Source organism: Chelonoidis abingdonii, chromosome 2, assembly GCF_003597395.2.
Source record: "Chelonoidis abingdonii isolate Lonesome George chromosome 2, CheloAbing_2.0, whole genome shotgun sequence".
Classification (NCBI taxonomy): Eukaryota; Metazoa; Chordata; order Testudines; family Testudinidae; genus Chelonoidis; species Chelonoidis abingdonii.
In genome coordinates this window covers 37,877,742-37,901,230 of record NC_133770.1, presented here as the reverse complement: position 1 = coordinate 37,901,230, position 23,489 = coordinate 37,877,742, and the positions used below count along the sequence as shown (strand labels likewise).

Here is a 23,489-nt window from a genome sequence, read left to right as displayed (position 1 = left end):
AGGCTGGAGTGTACCCACTGCTGCTCTAGCCTCCATCAGGACTGGGCAACTGGATACCTGCCACTGGTCCTAGGTGCTACATTAATACAAATAATTAATACTAATAATTAAAAATACTTCTGATCTCAGCCAATACTGCATACTAGAATATTGTAAAGACCTGGTTTGCGTGTGTGTATGTGCATGTCCTCTGCTGGATGGAATCCGAGCTGCTCAACCATGTTTCTTAAGCTCTGAACTTCTGACACCAATTGGTATTTGTGCTTTTGGAGCAGAAGGATTGGAATGTTAACCCATAACCAGCAAGAAGTTCCCAATGGCCTATGTGCACAGCAGTTACAACCATGTGGCTGGCCATAAATTTGTTATGGTGTGAAAAGTAGTGCAGGGATATGTGGCATATATTTACACCAAACTGTTCATAAGGTAATATATGATAAATATCAGAACAGATACAAAATCACAAGAGCGAAGCAGAAGAGAAAGAGGGACAGAAGGAAAAGTGTTCAGTTCTAACACTGTCGAATAGTGAATGTAAAACAGATGTGCAAATAAAAAAATACATGAATGTATACCTGTTATCAGAAAAGTTTCAGGTGGAGTGGAATGGAGATATGGTGCGAAATACAATTCACTTCAGAGATCAAATGCACTGTATTTTACTATGTTGCCTTAAAGCACTACTTTACTTCAAGCTGTCATATTTCTATAAGATAGCCATGGAGATTATTTTTAAACTGAACTTGACATTAATTGAGTAAACTTTCTCAACCATCATTTCAGAGAGAGAAAAAAGAGTAGATTAAGTTTGGTCTAATTAAAGATATTACCTCACCCACCTTGCCTCTGTTTATGGCATCATCATTTGTGAACTAAGAGTGAACTGAAAAAAATGAGAGAACTTTCCTTTCATTGAGAAATATATTAACAAAGAATCATTCCATGTCCATATGGAGAGCAGAGTTCTGTAGTTTAGATTCTTCATGCAGATAGATCTCTGAGCAGAATTTTGTCCTTACCTTATGTGTAACATCTGTACTGTTGGCACTGAATATTATTTAATTTTACATACAGTTAACATTGTTCACAAATTATTCACTAACTAAACGTAGACCCGTCACTTTTTTCCCATATTTGTAAGACAGAAAAGAGTTTATGCTGCCATAAATAAACAAAACCTAAATTTGCTACAGGAGAGGTATTTTCTTGTGCATTCTACATGTAGTTAATTCTCATCAACCCTAAACTTCTCATTAACCATACATTTCTTAAACAGATGGGACTGATCTGTCTGTTAAGCTACGTGGTTTTTTAATAGACTGCTTGAAGTCTACAGCAGCAATGCAAGTTCTAACTAGTTACAGATTCAGAACAATCACTGACTGTAATATGACTTTAAAAGAAAGAAATTAGACCAGCCCAAGAATTTCACTTCATTTTTTAAAAATGATAATCCTAATGAGTAAGATCAGTCCACTAAACTTGTTGCTATACCTGGAGGAAAGAAATTCAGTCTTGTGTGCAAATTCTCTTGAACTCACTACTGTGAAATGGAAGGAATCACAGTTTTGAAAGGACATTAGTGTGTTTAGATTGTTGCCGTTAATTAGATTGTTGCTGATTAGTACTGAACAAGAAATCAGCAGGACTCAGTGCAGATTTCTAATCTATGAAATTATTGTAAGGTAGGTTTTGAGACTAATGTAAAACATCTGTTGTCTGATTGTTGTCTAAATGAGTCAGTTTATAAAAAGACTCATGAATGACAAGGCTCTTTGTGCTAACCTTAAAAATCTTTTGATGTTTTCTTCTAACAATTTGCATCAAAATTCTGTAGTTGCTTTTATCAAAGCTGATACTTTTTGATTTTAAAAAAAGCTTTATGAAAGATTGGAGGCTTGAAAGTTTGTTTTTACATTTGCCGATGAGTTCTTAATTGCTATGGAATATTTTCAATTTTGTGAACAAACTACTGTAAGTTACTTTTGCCTCAAGAATAATTTCAAAAGAGTATTTTTCTTTTGCTTTGTGCTCATTAGAATATCAGAAATTCATGTGTTTGTGTAGAGTACACAATAAAGCACTTAAATATTAACTTAAACCCTTTTGGGTGCATTGTAAATATTGGAGCTTTATTATCTTACAAAGTGTTTTCACTCTGTGCCGGGGATTTTGAAAGAAACTCAGTGCCACCTGATTTATATGAGTGTGGAGCTGTACTGAAAGAGTGGTACTTCCCAGGGGATAGAGAACGAAGTAGGTTTTGCTATTTGTTTGTCTATTTTATAGCAGTAGAGTTTTTTATTAGTCAATTGCAGCAATATCGTGATGGTGTTTGTCTGTTGCCTGAATCCTTAGGGCAAGCAAAGGAAATGTCTAAAATAAAACTCCTTTCATCTACTATCGTTGTTGATGTTTTTGATTCCAGGAACATTCAGGACAGATCTTTCCTTAAAGTTTACAACAAAGATCCAGCTCATGCATTTAATCATACATCCAGAACTGTAAATGGAGATATAAGGGTAAGTGCCAGAGTTGATTTATATTCATTTTTATTTTATCTCCTGTTTTCTGTGTGAAATGTTTACATTAACATAAATAGCGTGAATACATACATGCTGCAAGGGGACGACATTGATCCATCCTGCTAACTCGTTTATTGATCTATCACGTCATTCCTTGTCACTATTTACTCTAACAGCTCTCTGATCCCTCATTCATTCACAGTAACGAACTGGAATCACAGCCCAGTGTTTTAGTAATTTGTTTCAGAATGCAAACTGAAGTCTCATACATTAGTGGGCACCAAACTCTCTCTTCTTTTCAACAGAGCAGAGCATGGTTTAACTTCAGTAGTAGTGCAACTCGCAACACCATTTTCAAAAGCTTTCCAGTTGAGCTCCCTGTCTCCTGATGTGCTTCATAAATGGCCATCTCAGACCCAACACACTAATAAATGCTTTGCAGTTTTGAAAAGAGCATCAATTTTTGTGAGTCTGTCAAAAATACCATAAATGTAGTAACCTTTGTTAAGGTGAAATCTTTGCCTTTCAATTTGCCAAGAAAGCTTCTGAAATGTATTCCCTTTGTTTTCTTTTTTGCTTAAATATAGTATATAGAGGAAATAATAAAATCATATTAAGCCTTCAAGAAGGATACAGTTACTAGCAAGTGTGATGTTTAGTTTTTAGTAATTTATACATGGTCCAAAGTGGATGTCAAATGTTCTGAGGAACTCCTGTAAAAATATTAGTTTATAATTGTGCATCTGGTTCTTGATTTCACAATTTCTTTTTCATCTGCCACAGATCTTTGCTTTTTTGGTTTGATTATATTTAAGCACTTTTGTAGTTGTAATGGTGTAGGGCATTATTGTTTCAGTACAATTGTGGCAGTCGTTCAGTTTCCTGTGATATTTTCAACCACTTCTCCTATAATTATTTTATTTAAATATTTGAATTTTAAAACATCATAAAACAATCTTTCTGATGCGTCAGAAAATCCAATTATCTGATTATTAATCTCACTGCATGCTAAAAATCCGTATATAGAATGGTAGCGGCTCTTTTAGGGACAGATCTGATGAATTGCTATGTGTCTCCTGCAAGGTGCTGAGAATCCTGAAATACTGTTGACTTCTGTGGAACAGTAAGCAGATCTATCTGAAATATATCATTTATATCCTAGGGCAGGGCACATTTTCGGTGCCATTGTATTACCATTGTAATAATAATGCATTGACATTACATCTTTAGGCCTAAATTGTTGTTGTCCGACTTGAAAGGGGGGCTAAATGTAACTTTTGTGTGTGCTGTGGGATGGACTGGTATTCAGGCATGTTTTGCTAATGTGTACATAAAAATCAAAATATCAGCAATCTGGATTACTTCTTTGGCCCTGTGTCAGATGTTTACTATCTAATAAAGTTGTTTCAAATACAAATGTTGGCTCTCTGTAAAAACAGTGGTTAAAACGTGTATTGTTCACATTAAAATATAGAATTGTGCAACTGAGATTATGCCCACAGACATATATTGTGTATGGCTAAACTCTCTCCCTCTGGCCAAAGTGGGATAATTCAAAAATAAAGGTGGCTCCCTCTATGCCAATGCAGGAGGCTGGATTAGAGGACATTTTAAGATCTCTTTCAGCCTGTAGAGGTGCGGACTCACCCCTGCGGCACCTCCTGCTGGTGACTTCTGGGAATTAGCTCGATTCAGCTCTGGAGCACCCTCTGCAGGCTGGTGATCTGCCTGTCCTCTGGCCCCCATGTCCCTCCCTGGACCCAGTGCCCTTTTACCTGGGGTGCTGCCCCCTGGCAGTACCCCCTTAGTCTTAGGGTCTCCCCTCCCTGGGGAGCCCCCACCCACTATTCCCACCTTGCCTCAGTATAAGACTACTGCCAGTCATCATCTAGCCCCATGCCCTGGGGCAGACTACAGTATCAGCCTACTCACCACTGGCAAGGAGGGTTTGGACCTGCTGCCATGGCCTACCCCTGGTCTTTCCAGGTTGGAGCTCCCCAGCTCCTCTGCCCTTTTCCCAGCCCTGGTCCACTCAGGTACCCTATGTCTAGCTCTCTGCAGCCAGGCCCATCTCCCTCTACAGGCAGAGGGAGTCTCCTGAGCTCCTGGCTCCCAGCCTCTTTATACAGGCCAGCTGTGGCCTGATTGGGGCATGACCCAGCTGCAGCCACATCCCAATCAGCCCAACTTAGTAGCTCCCAGCCACAACCTTCCCCCAGGGCTTTAAGCCCTTCAGGGCAGGAGCAGGGGACCACCCTGCTACACAGCCTTATGTTTCTACAATTCTGTGATTATTTTACCGTGTTCCACTCTCCTCTCTGAGGTGGTTCTTTGGGTGTTTGTCTTACCGGAGGTGGCATTTCAAAATCTTCACATCTCCCAAGAATTGTTATTGCCTGGTCTATAGCCAGCTCACCTGGCGATGTGCTTTCGTTAGATCTCACAAGCTCAGCAGAGTTGGGTTTGGTCAGATCTTGGATGCCCTTTTCAATTTGAGAGGTAGTCCTTTCAAGTCAGAGTTCAAGACATCGGTGAGGCAGCACTGAGAAGTCTGAAAAGAAGCACCTGATTTTATGTTTTGTTGCTTATATATGTGATCACCTTTTTGTATGTGGTGGAGCGGATGAACCCAAGAGTAAGAATGCATTCGTTCTGCAGCTGCATTTAGGCAGACAAGTGTAGGATACGGAAGAAGTTGGGTGGTGGGAAAGATATCACTCCAGTCTTCCTACCTTCACCATGATGCTTAGATAAATTGAAACTAACTATACTAAAATGAGAGGGGAGGAAGGAGTAATTACTGTAAACAAAGTGCTTAGCCTTAGCATCTGTTTCAGTAAATCTAGGGATGAAGTGATTATTGCCTGTCCTGTTTTAAGGAGATTACTTTTGAAATGTGAATCAACACCTTACGAAGTTAGATCTTGTCACACATTTTTTGTATTATACTTAGGATTGGCAGAATTAAATGTTTATTTTTTATAATGTTGATAGATAATATTGATATTTATTTTAAAGCTTTTTTCTTATTTTTTTATTTAAATTTTCACAGTTATGGGAAATTATGGAGGGGATCAGACAATAATTATTTAATGACAGTCAACAGCTTTATAGCCATTAAAACTCAAATTGCCAACATCACATATCCAAATATACAAAGTTAGTATCCTTAAATCAAAGTATAATAGGTTCTCAAGCTACATTTTTCTTACTTTGCCTATCAGTAGATTTAAATATTGTCCATGCAGTTTGCAGGCATTTCACCCTTGTGACTGTTCCTTTTAATGTTTGTTTAACTAGCTTCCTCATTTTTGTGCAGCTCTCCTTTTTAAGTCAAATGCTACTGTGGTGGGCTTCTTTGGCATTTGTCTCCATACAAGGGTGTTAAATTTAATTATATGATGGTTGCTGTTACCAAGGGGTTCAGCTATATTGATATCCTGGACCAAATCCTGTGCTCCACTTAGGACTGACTCAAGAATTGTGTCTCCTCTTGTAGGTTCCAGGACAAGCTGCTCCAAGAAGCAGTCATTTATGATGTCAAGAAATTTTATCTTTTCATCGTGTCCTGAGGTGACATGTACCCAGTCAACATGGGGCTAGTTGAAATCCCCATTATTATTGCATTTTTCTCTCTTTGCAGCCTCTCTAATCTCCCTGAGTATTTCACAATCACTGCCACCATCTTGGTAGGTGGTGCTTAGTACCTTCCTACTGCTGTACTGTTATTGTTCAAGCATGGAATTTCTATCCATAGAGATTCTATGGCACAGTTTGATTTGAGATTTTTATTTCATTTGACTCTATGCTTTCTTTGACATATAGTCAAAGATTCTATGGCACTCCCCCATCAGTGCAATATATATATATATATATATATATATATATATATATATATATATATATATATATATGTATTGTACCCTGGTATTACCCATCCCATTGGTTATCCTCATTCCCCCAAGTTTCTGTGATGTCTGTTATATCAAAATCCTCATTTAATGACAGGCACTGTAGTTCATCCATTAGTATTTAGATCTATACATTTTGTCAATGTTCAGTTGCTTTCCTTCATGTAAAAGTATCTCATTTAAATATGACTGTCCATCTCTAGCTCCTAGCTCTACTTTACCAACTTCTTTCCTATCCTCTTTGTGAGAATACAGAGTTCCCTCTTTAATAAATTAATCCCTAAGAGATGTGTCTGCCTGCACCGAGTGCTAATCTGCACCCGTCAAGTTTCCACTAGTCCTTAGTTTAAAAAAAATCTATACAACCTTTTAAAGAAAGACATAGAGATAATAAATGCATGATCATGCTTTTAAGTTCTTCAGATACTTTAAACAAAGGCATCCAGATTATGGGAGATTCCTAGCAGTGTTTCATTGGATTGTATTCAAGTTAAAAATCTTCATCTCATTAAATGCAAAAAGTAAAAATAAAAGTGTTGCCAAAATTATCGACCACTTGCTGATTTTTTGTAACAGTCTTAGGGTATGTCTATACTGCAATCACAAGGTGTATAGACATACTGAGCTAGATTAGGTGCCAGAATGATTGCACCGAACCATTGGGGCAGGGAGGAGGATTTACCTGGCTGGCCGAATGAAGAAACAGTGCTTTATGGCTGGGGGGAGCTGAAGGGGAGAGGTCAAACTACTGCAAAAGGGGACAAGGGGACAGCACGATGACACTGATGCATCCCCTGAGAATTGAACGGGCAAGAGGGTTTAAAAGGGGCAGCTCTATGCATGAAGTCCCCTTCTACTCAGAGCAGGCTGAGGTAGCTCAGGTACCAGAACAGTGAAGCTATGGCAGCTTGTGCTCCAGTGTGCGCTAGACTTGCGAGTGATTCCTGGACAGGCTTGTACAGCCACACTGAAGTGCACATTGCTGCAGCTTCCATGCTCCAGGACTTGAGCTAGCTAAATGAAAGCGAGCCTGGGTATGTTTATTTGAACTGTAATCACACCCTGTGACTGCAATATAGCCATCTGCTTAGATTGTAACTCCTAAAACTGAGAACAAATATTTAAATGCGTAGTTGTTTGAATGCATGATAATGCTAGGAATACCCATAGTATGTTTATAAGTTGCCATACACTGCCTTACTGATCCCCTTTACCGTAAAACATTTTCTTTAGGAAAAAAGCCAAGATATGTATATCTGATACCGAACTTCTAAACGATACAAATATCCTCTTTCCTGCTGTTTTGCTGCCTGCTTTTTCTAGTGCTGTTGTTGTCTTTGAGAGGTTATGACAACATGAGACATATTGTATTTATAAACATCATGTGTTTCCTTGATATGACTTGCAGTGTCTGCCAAACAGAACACATGAAAGAAACATTTCTCATTAGCTCAGCATTAGTTTTGGTTATACTGGTTTCCGGGACAGGAAAAATGCCTTTCTTACTCAGACTTAACTTTCGGACAGCGGAAGCAAAGCCTGTGAATATCCATGAAATCTCCTGAACAGGGAGGCTGCTGCTGTTTTAGCCCACATGTTTTGTCTAAGAGCTTCTTCTGGCAAAATAAGTTTAGTTTTAAGATAATGTAAAGACAAGCTTAGCTGAAAGTACTTTTGTGTTCTAATACCTGCCAGATTCTTCTAGAAAAGGAGTTCACCAAAAGATGTAAGGTAAGATGCCTATTTGTAGTGAATATGGAATTCCTTTTTCTTTTTGGCTAAAGGATATATTTAGATTAACTGAGGATTTAAACCAGAGATCAAAACTAGGTTTTTTTTAAATCTTCCAGAAAAAGAAATGTTTTATTCAAAACTAGTCTTTATGTCTAGTTTAATATCTGTGTATTGAAAGTAATAATTTGTTTATTTTCTAACTTGTCATTTGAAATCTTTTTGAGAGTTTAATATAATATATAAATATAGTATCTGATGCTCTGGAATTGTTTCTGTGACATGAGTTTTACTCTTTTTAATGACTGACCTGTTACTGAGCTGCCAATTATTTATACTGCTGTAGAGAAGAAGACATTGAGAGGTAACTGTATCTAATCAAACTGTTATGAAATATAATAAATGTACCCGTGCTCTTTCATTCATATATCTTACATATACTATAAAAATTACCCCATAAGTGATCTAGATTATTGAGAAGGTGGCTAGAAGATTAAGAATTAGTTCATTTTTGTTTTTAGCTATCAATAAAACAAAATATAAATCTCAAGTATCGCACATAAAATGATCTGTTTAAATCTACAGATCCTGAGATATGTTTGGATGGAGCTCTCATTGTGGAGTTTTAAATAATTAAGTGGTAATGTGCTATTGTTAAATTATATTTATTTTGAAAAAATATCATTCATGTTCTATATAATTATATAGATTCTGTAATATACCAACAATCTAAAAGTAGCATTTTAGTATTTTAAAGTAGCATTTTAAAAAGTTGTCAAAGAATAAAATGGGTCTGTTAAAACGAAGTTCTGCTTACTTATTTTCAAGTTAAATGATATCAAACTTGATCTGAATAAAAGCATTTTAGCCAACGTCAACTAATCTGGGAATATGAGTATCCCTCACCCACTCTGCAAATACCAGGAATCTACCAGTTATATATTACTCTCTTTTTAGATTAAGATATCACAAGCCTGTCATCTGAAATCCCCAATAACTTTTTCTGAGAAGAAATAGATCCAGGCTCCCACCATGATACACTCACTTTAATAGTGATTTTATTTCCTTTTAACAGCCTCTCTCTCTGTTTGAGGGTTGCAAGCAGCTTGCTCTGGAGCATGTCAGTACACCTCTTGCGTCATCCAGATAGAATTATTTAAGAGCAACTCAAATTTTCTGTTGGCCTGTGACTGAGTCTGGAGGCCAAGTGTCTAACACAAAGCACAATTGTGAGATTGGCCTTCTTGGGTAAAAGTCTATTGGCTTCAGTGGGAGTTTTCCCTGAATAAGGACGTGAGAATTGGGTTTGGGTCCATTTTTATTGTTTGTTATTGCTTTTATTCTTAATCCACATACTTTTACAGAAGGTTTCCTGGTTCCTATTCCTTGGATGTTTTACTCTTTCACAGCCCTTGCAGTAGTGTGGCTATTTACCTCCATTTCCTAAGTATTTGACGGAGTCAAACATTGCTAGAACTCGCTAATGCAATGACATACTATAAGAATACTCACAGCTGTGTCCGCCATTGTCAGAAACCAGTCCTCCCTTGTAAATAAGGAAGCTTATGAGAATTCAGAAGACCCCGTAAGCTCTGGGATAGCAAATCCAAAGATGGTTCTCAGTCTTCCATACAGCTTTGCACATCTGCTCTTACCTCAACAGAGATTAAAAATCACCTTGCTGAGGTTAATTTAGTCTATTGTGCTCTCTGTGACACCAGCCTGGTTGGAAGGATCAGTTCTTCTTTCTTTAAGCCTGACATTGCTTTATTTAATCAGGACTTTATTTTAGCCTTCCCTAACGTTCTTCCATATTACATTATCCGGAAGTACAACTCTTTGTACAGGATCGGAGTTCCTTGCTCACAGCTGAGTCTTCACTTCTTTGTACGACCAACTGCTTTCCTCTAGGCAAATATAGCAGCAAAAGGGCCAGATTCCATAAGGGAGATAAAGCCTACTTTGTCTTCATCCTCTTTTTTCTATAGAAGCAGAAAAGAGATCCGACTCTGGATCTTTTTGGAGAATCCACCCACACAGCTGTGGTCTTTGATTACATGGTGTCAGTTCTAATCTGGAGTCAAGAAAACTGATCGGACTCCTGAAAATATGAGCAGTACGAACATCCCTTCTTGGATACACACAAAATCTGGGGTATAATAATCTGAGTTGGCATAAACAAGACAGGTGCAAAAATCAGTAGGCAAAAGAGCACTATGAGAAGAAGTATATAGTATTGGAATCGTATCTCGTTCTTTAATGTACAGAAATCTATCTTTAGGCTTTAGGACAAGTTGAACATGCAAATTAAGTGGCTGAATAGGCCAAAAGGTTTGTTGGATAAAGCCCTAAGACCCCCCACATTTCATTATATTACTTGTCTGTCCTGGTTCGCTGATTGCTAGATTGTCTTTGCATTTGTCAAATGTTGAACAGAAGGAAGTAAAGTTGAAAGAAAATAAATGTTCACATAACAGAACAATTACTCTTGAGACCATGCTAGCAATTATGTTAATGTGATAAAAGAGGTGTTAATGCAAATACTCGCTGGCCTCCTCTATAGCAGTGGAAGATTCAGCCCACAAGAAAGCAGACTAGTTCTGCAGCAGGTTCACAGTCATGTGCCACAAAGCCCAGCTGCATGGGGGCTCCCTATGCACTGTTGTGTGGGATGAGGAAAGGGGCTAGTGGATCCATTGTTGTACTCATCCACTGACCTTTCCTTCCTACAGATGAGGACTGAAGATAGTGCTGGGTGCAGAACTTGTGACATAATGTTTTCCTTCTTATCTGATGTGTTGTTATTTAGTGATAACAGTGGGTTACAGGTGTAAATATGCGTAGGATTTAAGCAACAAACTGTATTGTCTCCTATATATATTGTAACCTAACCTATTCCATATTCCTGTAATAGAAATAGAAATGTTTTGACTCAGTCATTTGATAATTCCAGATGAGACTAAAGGTTATGTTTTTCTTTATTATTGTTTAATCATAAGAAATTGTTCCGTTCTATTTGGCTTTGGCACAGTAGGAAAAGCTACAAATATGGAACAAAAATGAAAGCTGAATAGTAGATCAGAGAGTCAAGAAGCCATGCATTTATTTTGATTTATGAGATCACTTACTCACCGGACTTCTTTATTTTTAAGAGTAGAAATTTGATATACAGCATATTTAAACCAAATAAAAATGCTGATCTGTACCAGAGCTATATATGCTTGAAACTATTCCTTTTTTGGAAAAAAAAAAAGGTGAATCCATCAGTTCAGCAGTGCCCCAAGGAAGTGCTGGAATCGAGACTGGTTTTAAGGATTTGGCTTTCAAGGCTGATGGCGACTGTATGCATTATCTTGACAATTCATTTGATCTCTTAAGGGGAAAGGGAAGGAAATGCTTGTTACATCTGCACAAAGCAGGCAACTTTTGTTTATGTACTTAAAATCCTATCTAAAAGCAGCAGTACAGAAGTAAACCAAACAAACAAACAAAGCTATTTGAGTGTAATACTAATTCCCAGCCATTTCAAGGGCTCCTACCTTAATTCTTCAAAAATCAGTACAGCTTTTACATATTCATTCCAAAGAGCAGAATAGCTTTTGGTGAGGGTGGGTCATAGCATGCTGCTGAGTTAAATGTGGATATTGGCAAACCAATGATATCATTATGTAAAACCAGCCTTTTTAGAACAGAAATGTGTTGTTTCAATGTGTTTGTATTTTTTTCATTCACAATAACACTCTGACATATCTTGGCTGAAATGCACTCGCTATCATCCAAGCTATTTTGTCTGGAAAGTGCACTAAGGAAGAAAATGAGAGCTTTGTTAACTTCCTTCTGTTAAATTTGGTAGTTTAAAATAGGGTGGCCGGATAGCATGCGTGAAAAATCGGGATGGCATGGGGGGGTAATTGGTACCTATATAAGAAAAGGCCCCAAATATTGAGACTGTCCCTATAAAATCGGGATGTCTGGTCACCCTAGTTTAAAATGAGGGTTTTTTTTCTTTTTACTTTCACATTCTGTTTATTTGTGAAAAAGGAAAACAGCTCCATGAAACATGCTCATAAATACGCAAAAATGAACTCATGATAAACTGGCTCATCTGGATGTTTGCTTTTGTGATCGGGGTAGAATTATGCAGTCTGGTACCAGGGAGATAGCTTGTGCGGCAGAATTAAGGTTGGTGGTGAAAGAGAAAACCCCCACACAGGCAGGCTTTGATTTCTGGCGTGCTTGTATGTGATTATGCTGATGCAGAACGTTCTGGATCTCACACATGCATCAGTGTCTTTGGAACATGGTGTTCCATCTGTCTTAAGCATGGCTGGACCCAAAGCTCCAGTAGGAGTGTCTTAGATGCATGCTAAAAGTGACAGAAGAATTCATCCTCATTCCTCTCTCCTACTTTAAATAGTTCTCCACAAGCATACCAAGGAAGCTATTTCATTGAAAACTAATCTACATTAACTGACAGCTAAGGATATGCAAATGGGTTCAGGGAAAATATGAACAGCCTACTGCAAATTTAGAGCCCTCATTTCTACCTGAATCTGGACCAATATATCTTCCAAGCTGAACTCAATTTAGATAAGACATTTAATGTCTTAGCGTCATTATTATTGATATGCATTGCTTTAAATGCTCCTGCAACCTAGCTGCATTTCCCTCATCTGTAGATTGGATTCCTATTTTACCCCGAGGAAACAATTGTATTCCCAGGAGTCTTGTCTACAGGAGTGGGAGAGACAATTGAGTGGGACGATGGACAAGGACAAGCTGCCACAAATGCCCTTGGGACAGCGATCATATGTATGTGTGGTCTCGAATTGGATTGTATTTTGAGAGTCTCATGGGACACAACCATTTGTGCAAAAGATGAGAATTTGCCACTCCTCACACACACAAAGGGCTTGTTAGAGCTTATCCGGCCATCGTATAACCTTGGAACCTTTTGAAGTTCTCCATGAATAATCAGAGTTGGATGAACAGTTGCATATTCACATAACCACAAGTGCTTGTACACATGTTGGAACATCTGTTTCAGCATTTCCAGTTGGGAACCATTCCCACTGCACCCAGATGTAAAGTAATGTAAAGTTTCTGGGCTTTTGCACTAAAGTGCAACTTGTAGAACATCACTCTTCTCTGTCGTTCTGCAAGAGAAGCATGTCACTTTCCCCCTTAAGCTTCCTGACTAATAGAACTGGACAAGCTCGTTATGCCGAGTATGGAGGCCATTTGTAGCTTTGAAAGTGCAACTCCAACACTGTTGTTCTGATTTACAGAAGTATGAAGAGAGAGAGGAGGGCTAGAGCATTGCTCAAGCTGCAGCAGGGAGTGTTGGTGTGTCCCTGCTCCCCACACCCTCACTCTCTCAGGCCAGGAAGAGCCTGAGGCATTTGCCCATCTGCCCCAGTCCCAGCTGTAATTGACCTAAAATGCATTTCTCTTCCCCCCAGTGGGTTAAACACACTGGCTTAAATTGGACACACTTTCTCTCTTCCTCTCCTTCCACCTTCCCATTATTTTCTGCTGGATAGGTACAATATAATTCCTTGTGATTGTAATCAATAAACCAAAATTTCCTAACTCTCAGGAACATTTCTGTGCATTCTTGCTTCTCCCCTCCTTCAGTTTCTCCATTCTAGCATTCCATTTTGTCATTGTAACCTTCTGACTTTGTTTCCCACCCCCGCCCCAGAATCTCTCTCTCTCATACTTTGTTCTCTTCTCTTCCTCTGACTCTTACCCTTTCTCTCTCCAAGGCCTAATCTTATTTTTGTACCTCTGTCCTCACAATCTGTTAACCCTTTCCTGATTCACCCTTTAGACTCTCTTTACCCCCAGATTCTCTCTCTTTCTCTTTCTGTCTCTCACCTCCAGTCTCTCGCACAGACTACCTACAATGTTTCTTTCTCTTTTCCTTCCATAGTCTCCCAGCCTCACTTCCCTACTTCCCACCCCCACACTGCCTTTCTTTTCACTCTTCCTTCCCCACTATCATGGTTTATGGATTATTTAAATGTTACTTTGCACCCCATGGCTGCTGCTGTATTTTAGGCTTCTTTAGCTTTCCGATACCCATACGTGACATTTCCCTCCTGCTTTAATTACTAACCCTGCAGTAAAAATTGCATTTACTGAAACAGTTGTTTCTCCTTAATGATGGAAATGATACTGATATTGTAACAATCAGAACTTTCTCAGTTTATTTACAGTGTTGGGAGTTTTGGCAAGTCCAACACAAGCAGACATTGGTAAAAGATCAGAGGGGTAGCTGTGTTAGTCTGGATCTGTAAAAAGCAACAAAGAGTCCTGTGGCATCTTAAAGACTAACAGATGTATTGGAGCATAAACTTTCGTGGGTGAATACCCACTTCGTCAGGAGATGCGTCTGAAGAAGTGGGTATTCACCCACGAAAGCTTATGCTCCAATACATCTGTTAGTCTTTAAGGTGCCACAGGACTCTTTGTTGCTTTTTATGGGTAAAAGAGAAGATAGGAGAAGGGAAACAGGAAAATAGGTGTTTCTTTTCTGGTCTGCTGGTGTCAGGGTGATGATGGTTGTCAGCTACAGAGGAGAGGTAAAGGTCTTTACTTGGCCAAGCAGAGACCTTAGGTCAGGTTGGAAGTCCAGCTAGTGGACATTTATTCCCTCTCTCGGGTTGTGTCTACACTTAACAGTGGTAGGTACATGCACTGCATGGGTATAAATAGAATTGTAAATGGTGAGGCACTGTTGTGGGGAGTAAAGACACACCAGAACCTTAGGAAATGTACTTTTCATAGCTCTCTACATGCCCAAGCAATACCTCCTCCATCTACACTGCTGTTTTTATCAGCATAATGTTCTGCTGCCTCTCTGCTGCCAGAGCCTTTCGCCACTGCAGTGTGAAGTGCTGGCAGCAGGGAAGGTCTTTGGTGAGGGGAGGCAGCAGAGAAAGGCTGCCCCCCACCTGAGATTTTCGCTGCCATTTGTAGCTACACAGCACAGTCTGGGTACAGCCTGCTTTTCACTGTGGCGTGTGGCTACATGTTCCCTACATGCTGCTGCCAGAGTAGACAAGGCTTCTGTGTCTGGAACCAGTGGGCTGGCATCAAATGAGAAGGCAGCAATCAATTCCAGGACTGGCTGTGGTGTGCTGAGAAAACCCCAAAAGCACCATGGGCTGAGATGTAGTAAGTGTGATACCAGTTTACTCCCATGACTTGGAAGAATAAGGAAACACATGAAAAGGACAGACACAGAGCAAACAGACAACAAGCAAAGCAGACCCGAGCTCTAGGTTTTACACGTCTCAGTCCGTGGAAGATTACCAGGCTCTTCACAGCTGGCCTTCCAGAGCTTTCCAGTCGCTCCTGTAACCCAAACAAACTTAACTTGAAAACAAGAAAATATTGAGCAATTTCAAACATGCCTGTTTTAGCAGTCCTAAGTCACATCAACAAAAGGTCAACTCTCCAAGAGAGTTCTTCAAGGATCCAGCGGGCATTGGGTGCTTTCTACTGTAACCCCAGGTAAATGGATTAAAACATTTCCCTATAATTCTAAGGTAAGAGTTCATAGGCCTTAAACCTGTAGTCTCTCTCCTGTAGGTGGGTAGGTCATTTAGTCCCATTGTCACCTCTTTAAGTGTTATGTTCTCCTTCCTCTTGCCCCCTCTCCTGCAACCTCTGAGCTCCAGGATATGCCAGCCAGAGGAGCACCTCCCTGCCTCCGGCGTGTTGCTGCTGACCTTCCTCTTCCCTTATTGCCTTGCTGTGTCTCCCAGCACTGACTAGTATATGATGGGGTCAAGGCCTTGTCTAGGAAAGAGGGAGGAAGCATGGGGTTCCAAAAATGAGGTGGGATAGCTAATAAGGAAGGCAGAAGAAGCTGCGAGTATCCCATTCTGGTTATATCATCTCGGTTCGAGTCTTGGGGCAGAGGGAAAAGACAATGGAAAACAAGGTGAAAATGGAGCAGAGAGTAGATTGAGTGAGAACCCTATATATAGAGATGTAACAGGTAGGGAAGAGAAAAATCCCAATGAAATCAGCACAATTGTAGATGTGTATAGTTTAGCACAGCCACCGGTGCCAGATTAGCTTTTTTTGGGTCGGGGGAGAGCTTTTTATATATATATGTGTGTACCAATGACTTCCTTTTAGCTAGAAAAACATGTTTATTTGTATTGAATCACCTCTGGAAGAAAACATGAGGTTTAAATTACAGGAGAGTGGGAGGATTGCAGCTTGAAATAATAGCCGATCCCATAGTCTCTGGCTCATGTAGCTTGTTATATTGACCCTAATTTGGTGACCCCAGAAATAATTGGAGAGGCTTGCAGAATCTTCATCCCCCACAAGATTCACCCACCCCGACTTCCCTGTATTTAATTTCTGATAAATGTTTAATCGTGAAATTCTTGATTCTGCTGAAATGTTGCCACCACCAAATGGCTGAGCACACAATTTAATCTACAATATTAAAACATTTAAAGAATATATTCTGCAAAAAAATGATGTTGGCTTGGTGTTCAGGTGCCTGGGTTCAGTGCAGAGAACTGCCTGAAGCCCCGCCCCCTCTGAGCACTGCATCGTGTCGCCCAAGCCCCCGTCTCCCCGAGTGCCCTGCCACCCAAGCCCTCGCCCCTCCCAAGTGCTGCACTGCGGAACCCCCCCCACCCTCTCGGGCACCACCTGGCAGAAACAAAAACAAACAAAACCCTCCAGCACTGCCCCGCCGAACCAAAAAAAAAACAAACCTGAGCTCTGCCTCGCCCCAAGGTGCTGCCCCAAACATGTGCTTGGTTGACTGATGCCTGGAGCCAGCCCTGGTTCAGTGGGTTCAGACACAGCTTGCCTAATGTTGTCAGAGCCATCTCTTCTACAGGAAGTCCTTCTATGCCAGTATTGAAGCACAAGTACTATAGAGCTCTTTATGGTGGTTCACACTAGTTGATAGTTAAGTGATTTTTTGAAAAGAAATGGGATGTTTGGAATGAATATTAGGTGATGGAACTTCACAGCACCTGGGTTTACCACAGTACATACTCTGCTTTAGCAAGTGCCTTAGGAATCTGTGAAGACCTCGTTAAGAGGTAATATAAATTAGAAGGTACGCTAAGAGCGCAGACGCTAAATCATCTGTGAATGTCACAGCTCTAAGCCTCCTTATGCTGCTGGAACTATTCTCTTACCTCCCAGTCCATCTGGACCTGCCATCAGAACTCAAATAAGAATTCTGATGGGTCCATTTTTCGATCTTTTTGGAGATGCCACAGAAATCTAAGTGGCTATAAATATAGATGTTTAGCTGGAGGGCTACTTTAGAAAATGTGAGACTATTTTTAAAGTTTGTTCCAAATTACCTTAGTTTTTGGGTTTTGTGGGACTGTATTAGTTAGTCATGTTCAAGCAAAACTCCCATTGACTCCATACTCTGGCAAAGTTTGTCCTGGAGTGCAGGTTCAGGCCCTAAATTAGTAATAAACAGTCTAGTGCGTAAGTCAGCTTGCCTCCGTTTTTTCAAGGAGACAGTTATTTATAGAAAAGAGAGTTATTTATAAGAGACTAGCTACTTAACTATTTCCAGCTATAAAAATATTTCAAAAAAGAAAAGGAATAATTGTCAGAATGGTCAGATGATAAAGTGGAAACATCCTCGTGTCACACACATGCATTGAAATAGATCTTTAAAAAAAAATCTTGTCCAACCTTTGTAAATGGTATTTTTCCCCTTGGGTCTGTAACATTTTTCAACTAATAAAAATAAAGAGAAATTAATGGAAAGGGAAAATATCTGCAAAGCTCCATGAGACTAATGAAGTTATTAGTGTTTTAGAGGAAATTAGGGAGAGTGATGTAGTTAAGTGCCCAGTGGTGACTTCAGCCTTTCACTAACATGGATTTTAGAGCAATAAATAGCCCAGAATTTTGTGCCTGATCCTGACGAAGCCTGGTGCGCTGTACCTCTCAGGATCATGCCCTTTTTTGTACTGTGTGTGAAGCTGAAAAAGAAACCTCATACGGAGTATTATAAACAAGTAAATAGCTTCCAAGTAAAAGCAGAGTAAGGCAAGGCAAGATAGACAAGCCTTGAGGGGCTCTGATAAAGTAATTAAAATGGAGAGTGATGCTTGAGTGGTTTGTATGTATTCTAAGAACCCAGAGATTGAACTGCAGTCTTGGTAATGACATGTCCATGCATTATTTATAAATTTGGGCTATGACATATTTTCAAATTAAGAGGCTTCATTCCTTAAGTAATAAAAGCCTTCCTGTGCATCAGACATACTTGAAGCTTATTGTATATTGTGTCTGATGTGCAGGAACCCAGTCAGAGTATAGCTGGTGTTCTGGTGTATACTATTATGCTAGAGTCCAGTTATCAAAAATGAAGCTGGGAGTGGACAACAGGGAATGGATCAGTCAATGACTGCCCGTTCTTTTTATTCCCTCTGAAGCAGCTGGCATTAGTCCCTGTCGGAAGACAAGATACTGGGCTAGGTGGACCATTGGTGTGATCCAATATGGCTGCTGTTATGTACATCCTACCAGTTTATAAGTCATTGCAGATCAACTACAGTAAAACATAGTGACCCCCCCATATACTCCATATTATAACAATATTAATGGGATTTCTCACAGCAGGGTTGTTAAACTTTTTTTAAAAGGGCTATTGGTAGAACATACACCGCACTTGTTAGGAAGCGCCTGTGTTATCAGTATGTTTAAACAATTTGTCTGGTTTCCACTTTTGGTGTTTCTGGGGTCCAGCTGGTCAGCAGTTCTGACTTTAGTTATAACTAAATCAAGCATCCAAATCACTATTTAAGAAAAGTGAGTGCTTGATGGGCTAGCTAAAGCTCCCCAGCGTGAACCAGATGCCTCAATGGTAGACAATATTTTGCTTCCTATAGGCACAAGAAACAACAAACCCAGACTGATTAAATTCAAAATATAAATTGATTTAATGGTCTTTTTATGCCATGACGTTCCATTAATATATTTCTAGTCCAAATATTTAATCAAGCTATTGTTTTTAAAAAATATAAGTATATTGTGTGAAAATACTGTGAAATTCTAGTCAAGATCAGTGGTGATGTTTTATAAATTTTTTTAAAAAAATGTTGCTTGTGTCACAACATGTCAAAGCTGTCTGTAATGTGAAAGAGTTCTTCCATCTGCTTATTGAAACAGAAATGATATCTATTGATTAGTGCATGAGACTGAGAGTACAAAATCCGGGACTCTGTTCCTAGATTTACCACTGACCTTAGTCAAGTCACTTGACCACCTTGTGCCTCAGTTTGCCCATCTGTGAAACAATTGTAATGCCTTTCTCACTGAAGTGTTGTGAAGCTAAATTAATTTTTGCAAAGTGCTTTGGGGAAAATGGAATAGAAAAGTATTATTCCAATCACATCGCATCACGGATGACCCCCCCCCCAATACACACACACACACACACACACACACAGTCATAAGAACAGTCATTCTGGGTCACACCAAAGGTCCGTCTAGTTCCGTATCATGTTTTCTGATAGTGGCCAATGCCATCTGCTTCAGAGAGAATGAACAGAACAGGCAATCTTTGAGTGATCCATCTCATCATCCACTCCCATTTTCTTGCAGACATTGGCTAGGGACACACAGAGCATGGTGTTGTATCCCTGCCCATCCTGGCTAATAGCCGTTGGTGGACCTATCCTTCATGAACTTATCTAAATCTTTTTTAAACTATATTGTAGTTTTGACCTTCACAATATCCCCTGGCAACTAGATCCACAGGGTGACTGTGTGTTGTGTGAAGAAATACTTCCTTTTGTTTGCTTTAAGCCTCTGCCTGTTAATTTCATTGTGTGACCCTCTTGTGTTATGTGAAAGAGTAAATAACACTTCCTTATTCACTTTCTCCACACCAGTCAAGATTTTATAGACTTCTATCATACCCCTCTTAGTCGTTGCTTTTCCAAGCTGAAAAGTCCCAGTCTTTTTAATCTTTCATCTTACAGAAGTTGTTCTGTACCCCTAATAATTTTTGTTGCCCTTCTCTATACCTTTCCCAATTCTAATATATCTTTTTTGAGATGGGGCACCAGAACTGCGTGTTGTATTCAAGATGCCTGCGTACAATGGATTATTATAAAGGCATTATGATATTTTCTATCTTATTATCTATCCCTTTCCTAATGGTTCCTAACATTCTGCCAGCTTTTTTGACTGTCGCTGCACATTGAGCAGATGTCAGTCATATAATCCCATACATGTACAGCTCAAATTGTATGAATTTGGTTCTCTTGAAGGAAGGAGATTAGAGATTAACCCAGCAAATTTCCCAATGCTAGTACAGCTCTCACTTTTTCCCCTTTCTCATCAGTAACACTTTATGCCTTTCCTCCAGCTGAAAAAACCCATGGGGCTAAGACCACAGAAAAGGGGATTTGTAATCAGTGTTGCAAGGCCTAATGTTTGGGGCTGTCTGTATATTAAGTAACATATTAAGGGAGTGCATGGTTGGGTCCTTAATTTTGTGTTTGTTTCACTGTTAACAAGTGTTACAAGTGGTGTGTGGGTCTTGAAAATCACCAAAAACTGTGTGAGGTCATTTATGGACAGCTCTTTTAGGAACCATGCCACCAATGTAATCCACAGCCCTGAGTTCAGTGCCCAGGCTCCTATGCAAGATATTGGGAGAGATAGGCACCTAACAATGAGATCCACAAAAGCCAGCATGCTGAGCGGGGAAACGTCTAAGCCATCCAATAAGAAATGACAACGAGAGGGAGTTGAGGTGCCTAGGTCTGGGCTGGAGGGAGGTGTCTCCTGCTCAGGCATCACAGCTGTGAACCCTCTCTAAATTCCCCTTCTGCCTGCTGTGAACCCAGCTCTCTCACCTCTCAGGTAAGTGCCCTAACTACTGGGCTAAAGGGTGTTCTGGGGCAAGGCCCTTTCACTCTACTGCTGAAGCTGTTCCCCTTCGTGTAGAATACTTAACAGCCACTGGGCCAGAGCAAGTGTGAGAGACACTCTATAGCCATGTGGTTAGGGCACCAAGCTGGCATGTGAGACAGACAAGCTCTAGTCCTTGTTCCAATGACCAAAGTGGAACAGCTTCAGCAGGACAGATTGAAAGAGATTCCTCATAGCCCAGTGATTAGGGGCACTCTTTGAAGAGGAGACCTAGATTCAAATCCCTGCTCCCCATTAGGCACAGGAGTGATTTAAGCCTGGGTCATCCTGCATGGGTGCTGTAGTTATAAAGGGGGCAGCACCACCACTATCTTCTCGTCCTCTTCAGCTGCTTTTTGTCCAAGACCCAGTGTACTACCAGATTGCAGTCCGCAGACAAGATAGGCAGGGGGACACCTAGTCTGTGAATTCCATTGAGGTTTAGGGGCCTTGGCGTCAGGGCTTAGGCAGCTGTGCAGATTCCCAATGGCAGAAATTCAGGTAGCTAGGGGAGTTCACCACTGGAAACTTAGGCACCTTACAGGGTTAGGTGGCAGTTGAGCAGGGATTTGAGATTTTGGCTTTGGGCACCGAAAGTGGCAGCTAAGCATCTAAATCCCTTTGTGGCTCTAGCCCACAAATGCTCTCCATAATGACACAGGCAGCATTTTTTAAAAATAAACGCCAAGTAGATAACTGCAGTGCTGTAAAGTGCTTATGTTGTGTGTTTTCCCATTGTCATTTCAGTTCCATCTCTCCAACCTGAGTGAGTATTGTATTTTTTAAAATGTATTTACAACATTATTGAATATTTCAGAGGGAAGGTCGTTCTCCTGTAGTCATCCTAAATAAATAATCGACAGTTGCTTTTTTTTTAATTCTCTTTTTTCAAAAGTGATCTTAACTGCTTGTGCAATGTTCTGATGAGATAGCAATGAAATTGATTTACGATGGTCTCAAAGTTCAGCTTGGTAAAGCTGCTAAAGTGACTGGTTAATTAGTAGACAGCCTCTTGTTTTGCTCAGGTGCTATATCTTAGGGAGAGTTTCACATTTCACTCCACTAAATTTCTCTGCCAATCTGAATACTTTAAAAGTTGCTCAAATCAATGTGTTCTACGTTTTCTGCAATGCTGAGTTTACTGAGTTCTTACTGAACAATTAACATGTGTATTTCATATTGTTTTCTTTTAGAATAAGCCTTCTTCCCTTAATAAAGGTTACCTGCTGTTTTATTTATGGTTCACTCCTTTGCACGACTCTGTATTGCTTCATTCTTTAATGTTAGTCTCTTCTTTATATTTTATACACCCACGTTAAAGAAATTGTTCAGTGATTGAATTACATAGTGGTAGGATGCACAGTTTGTGGCTGGGTGACATGCCAGAAAGGTTATTTAGTGACTAATTTCTAAGGGGAGGAGAAAATTGCAGACTTCTCCTGTGGAAAAGTACTTTAGTCTCTTAAAGCGGCACTATTTGGATGATCCAGTAAAACAAGGTGGCCCATACTTGTTGCAAGCAGAGGGAATGAGGAGACTTTTTAAGGTTTAAAATCTTTTTCCAAGAGGGCTGAATGCCTAAAATGTCATATTCTAGACTAAGGATTCAGATTCAAGGCTGTAAACAAAAGAACTGTATTTTATGAAGTGGAACCAAATGTTCTTCTTATTGCTGTATCCATGCAGGTGATTGCCCTAAGTAAAAGTAAGTGGCTTTAATTATTTCAGAATAAAAACCTTTAGCAAGGATCATTTTATTTGTCTTTGAGTTGCAGTGTTGTCTAGTTAAAAAAATAGTATTGTTTTTAATAGTAGTCTCAGAACAGTAGGCACAAATACATGGATTAGAGGTAAAGTACTTACAAATATTTTTTAAATTTGTGCCTGAAACAACAGACAGTCTAAAATCTTTTCCTGAAAATCTTTTCCACATGTATATAGAAGCCATTGTTAATGTACACATTGACTATAGATGAGTTTAAGCAGTCAGCCATTATTTTTGCTCTTAAGTTTGTTTTGTGGCTAGCTTGCAGTTTTACGGATTTGCTTTATATTCAATAAAAAGTTAAATGAGTATTCTTTGCTTCCCCATAGGACTTTTAGGATACTGTGTGAATTAAACTTGTGTGAGCAGGTATACATAAGGGCAACATCTGAGCCAAACATGTAAAATACCATGAGATAAATATTTGTATAGCTGTAGAGGCTAGGCGTATGTGCAGGTGTACATGAAAGAACTGGGTATAATTAAGAAAAATGTTAAGTATGTGCTTGATCCTGTGCCATATGGAAGGAGAGATGGTGTACCAGCTAAGTTGCATGCACCACCTGAGCCAGCATGCAGGCAGCAACCATATAGTACATTGAAAAAGTGCACTATGCT

The 23,489-nt window shown here is 39.7% G+C and overlaps 1 protein-coding gene across 11 annotated transcripts in view; it reads left to right on the top strand.

The window, feature by feature from the left end:
• Positions 1-23,489, top strand: part of KIAA1217 (KIAA1217 ortholog) — a 531,225-nt gene that overhangs the window by 414,047 nt on the left and 93,689 nt on the right. For 9 of the 11 annotated variants that reach the window (XM_075062285.1, XM_075062284.1, XM_075062283.1 and 6 more), the window contains one exon: positions 2,429-2,522. In XM_075062285.1, the coding sequence (XP_074918386.1) occupies positions 2,429-2,522 (94 nt within the window). Of the gene's footprint in view, positions 1-2,428; positions 2,523-7,873; positions 8,168-23,489 lie in introns of those variants that run through there. The other 2 variants (XM_032775670.2, XM_032775669.2) reach the window with 2 other exon arrangements.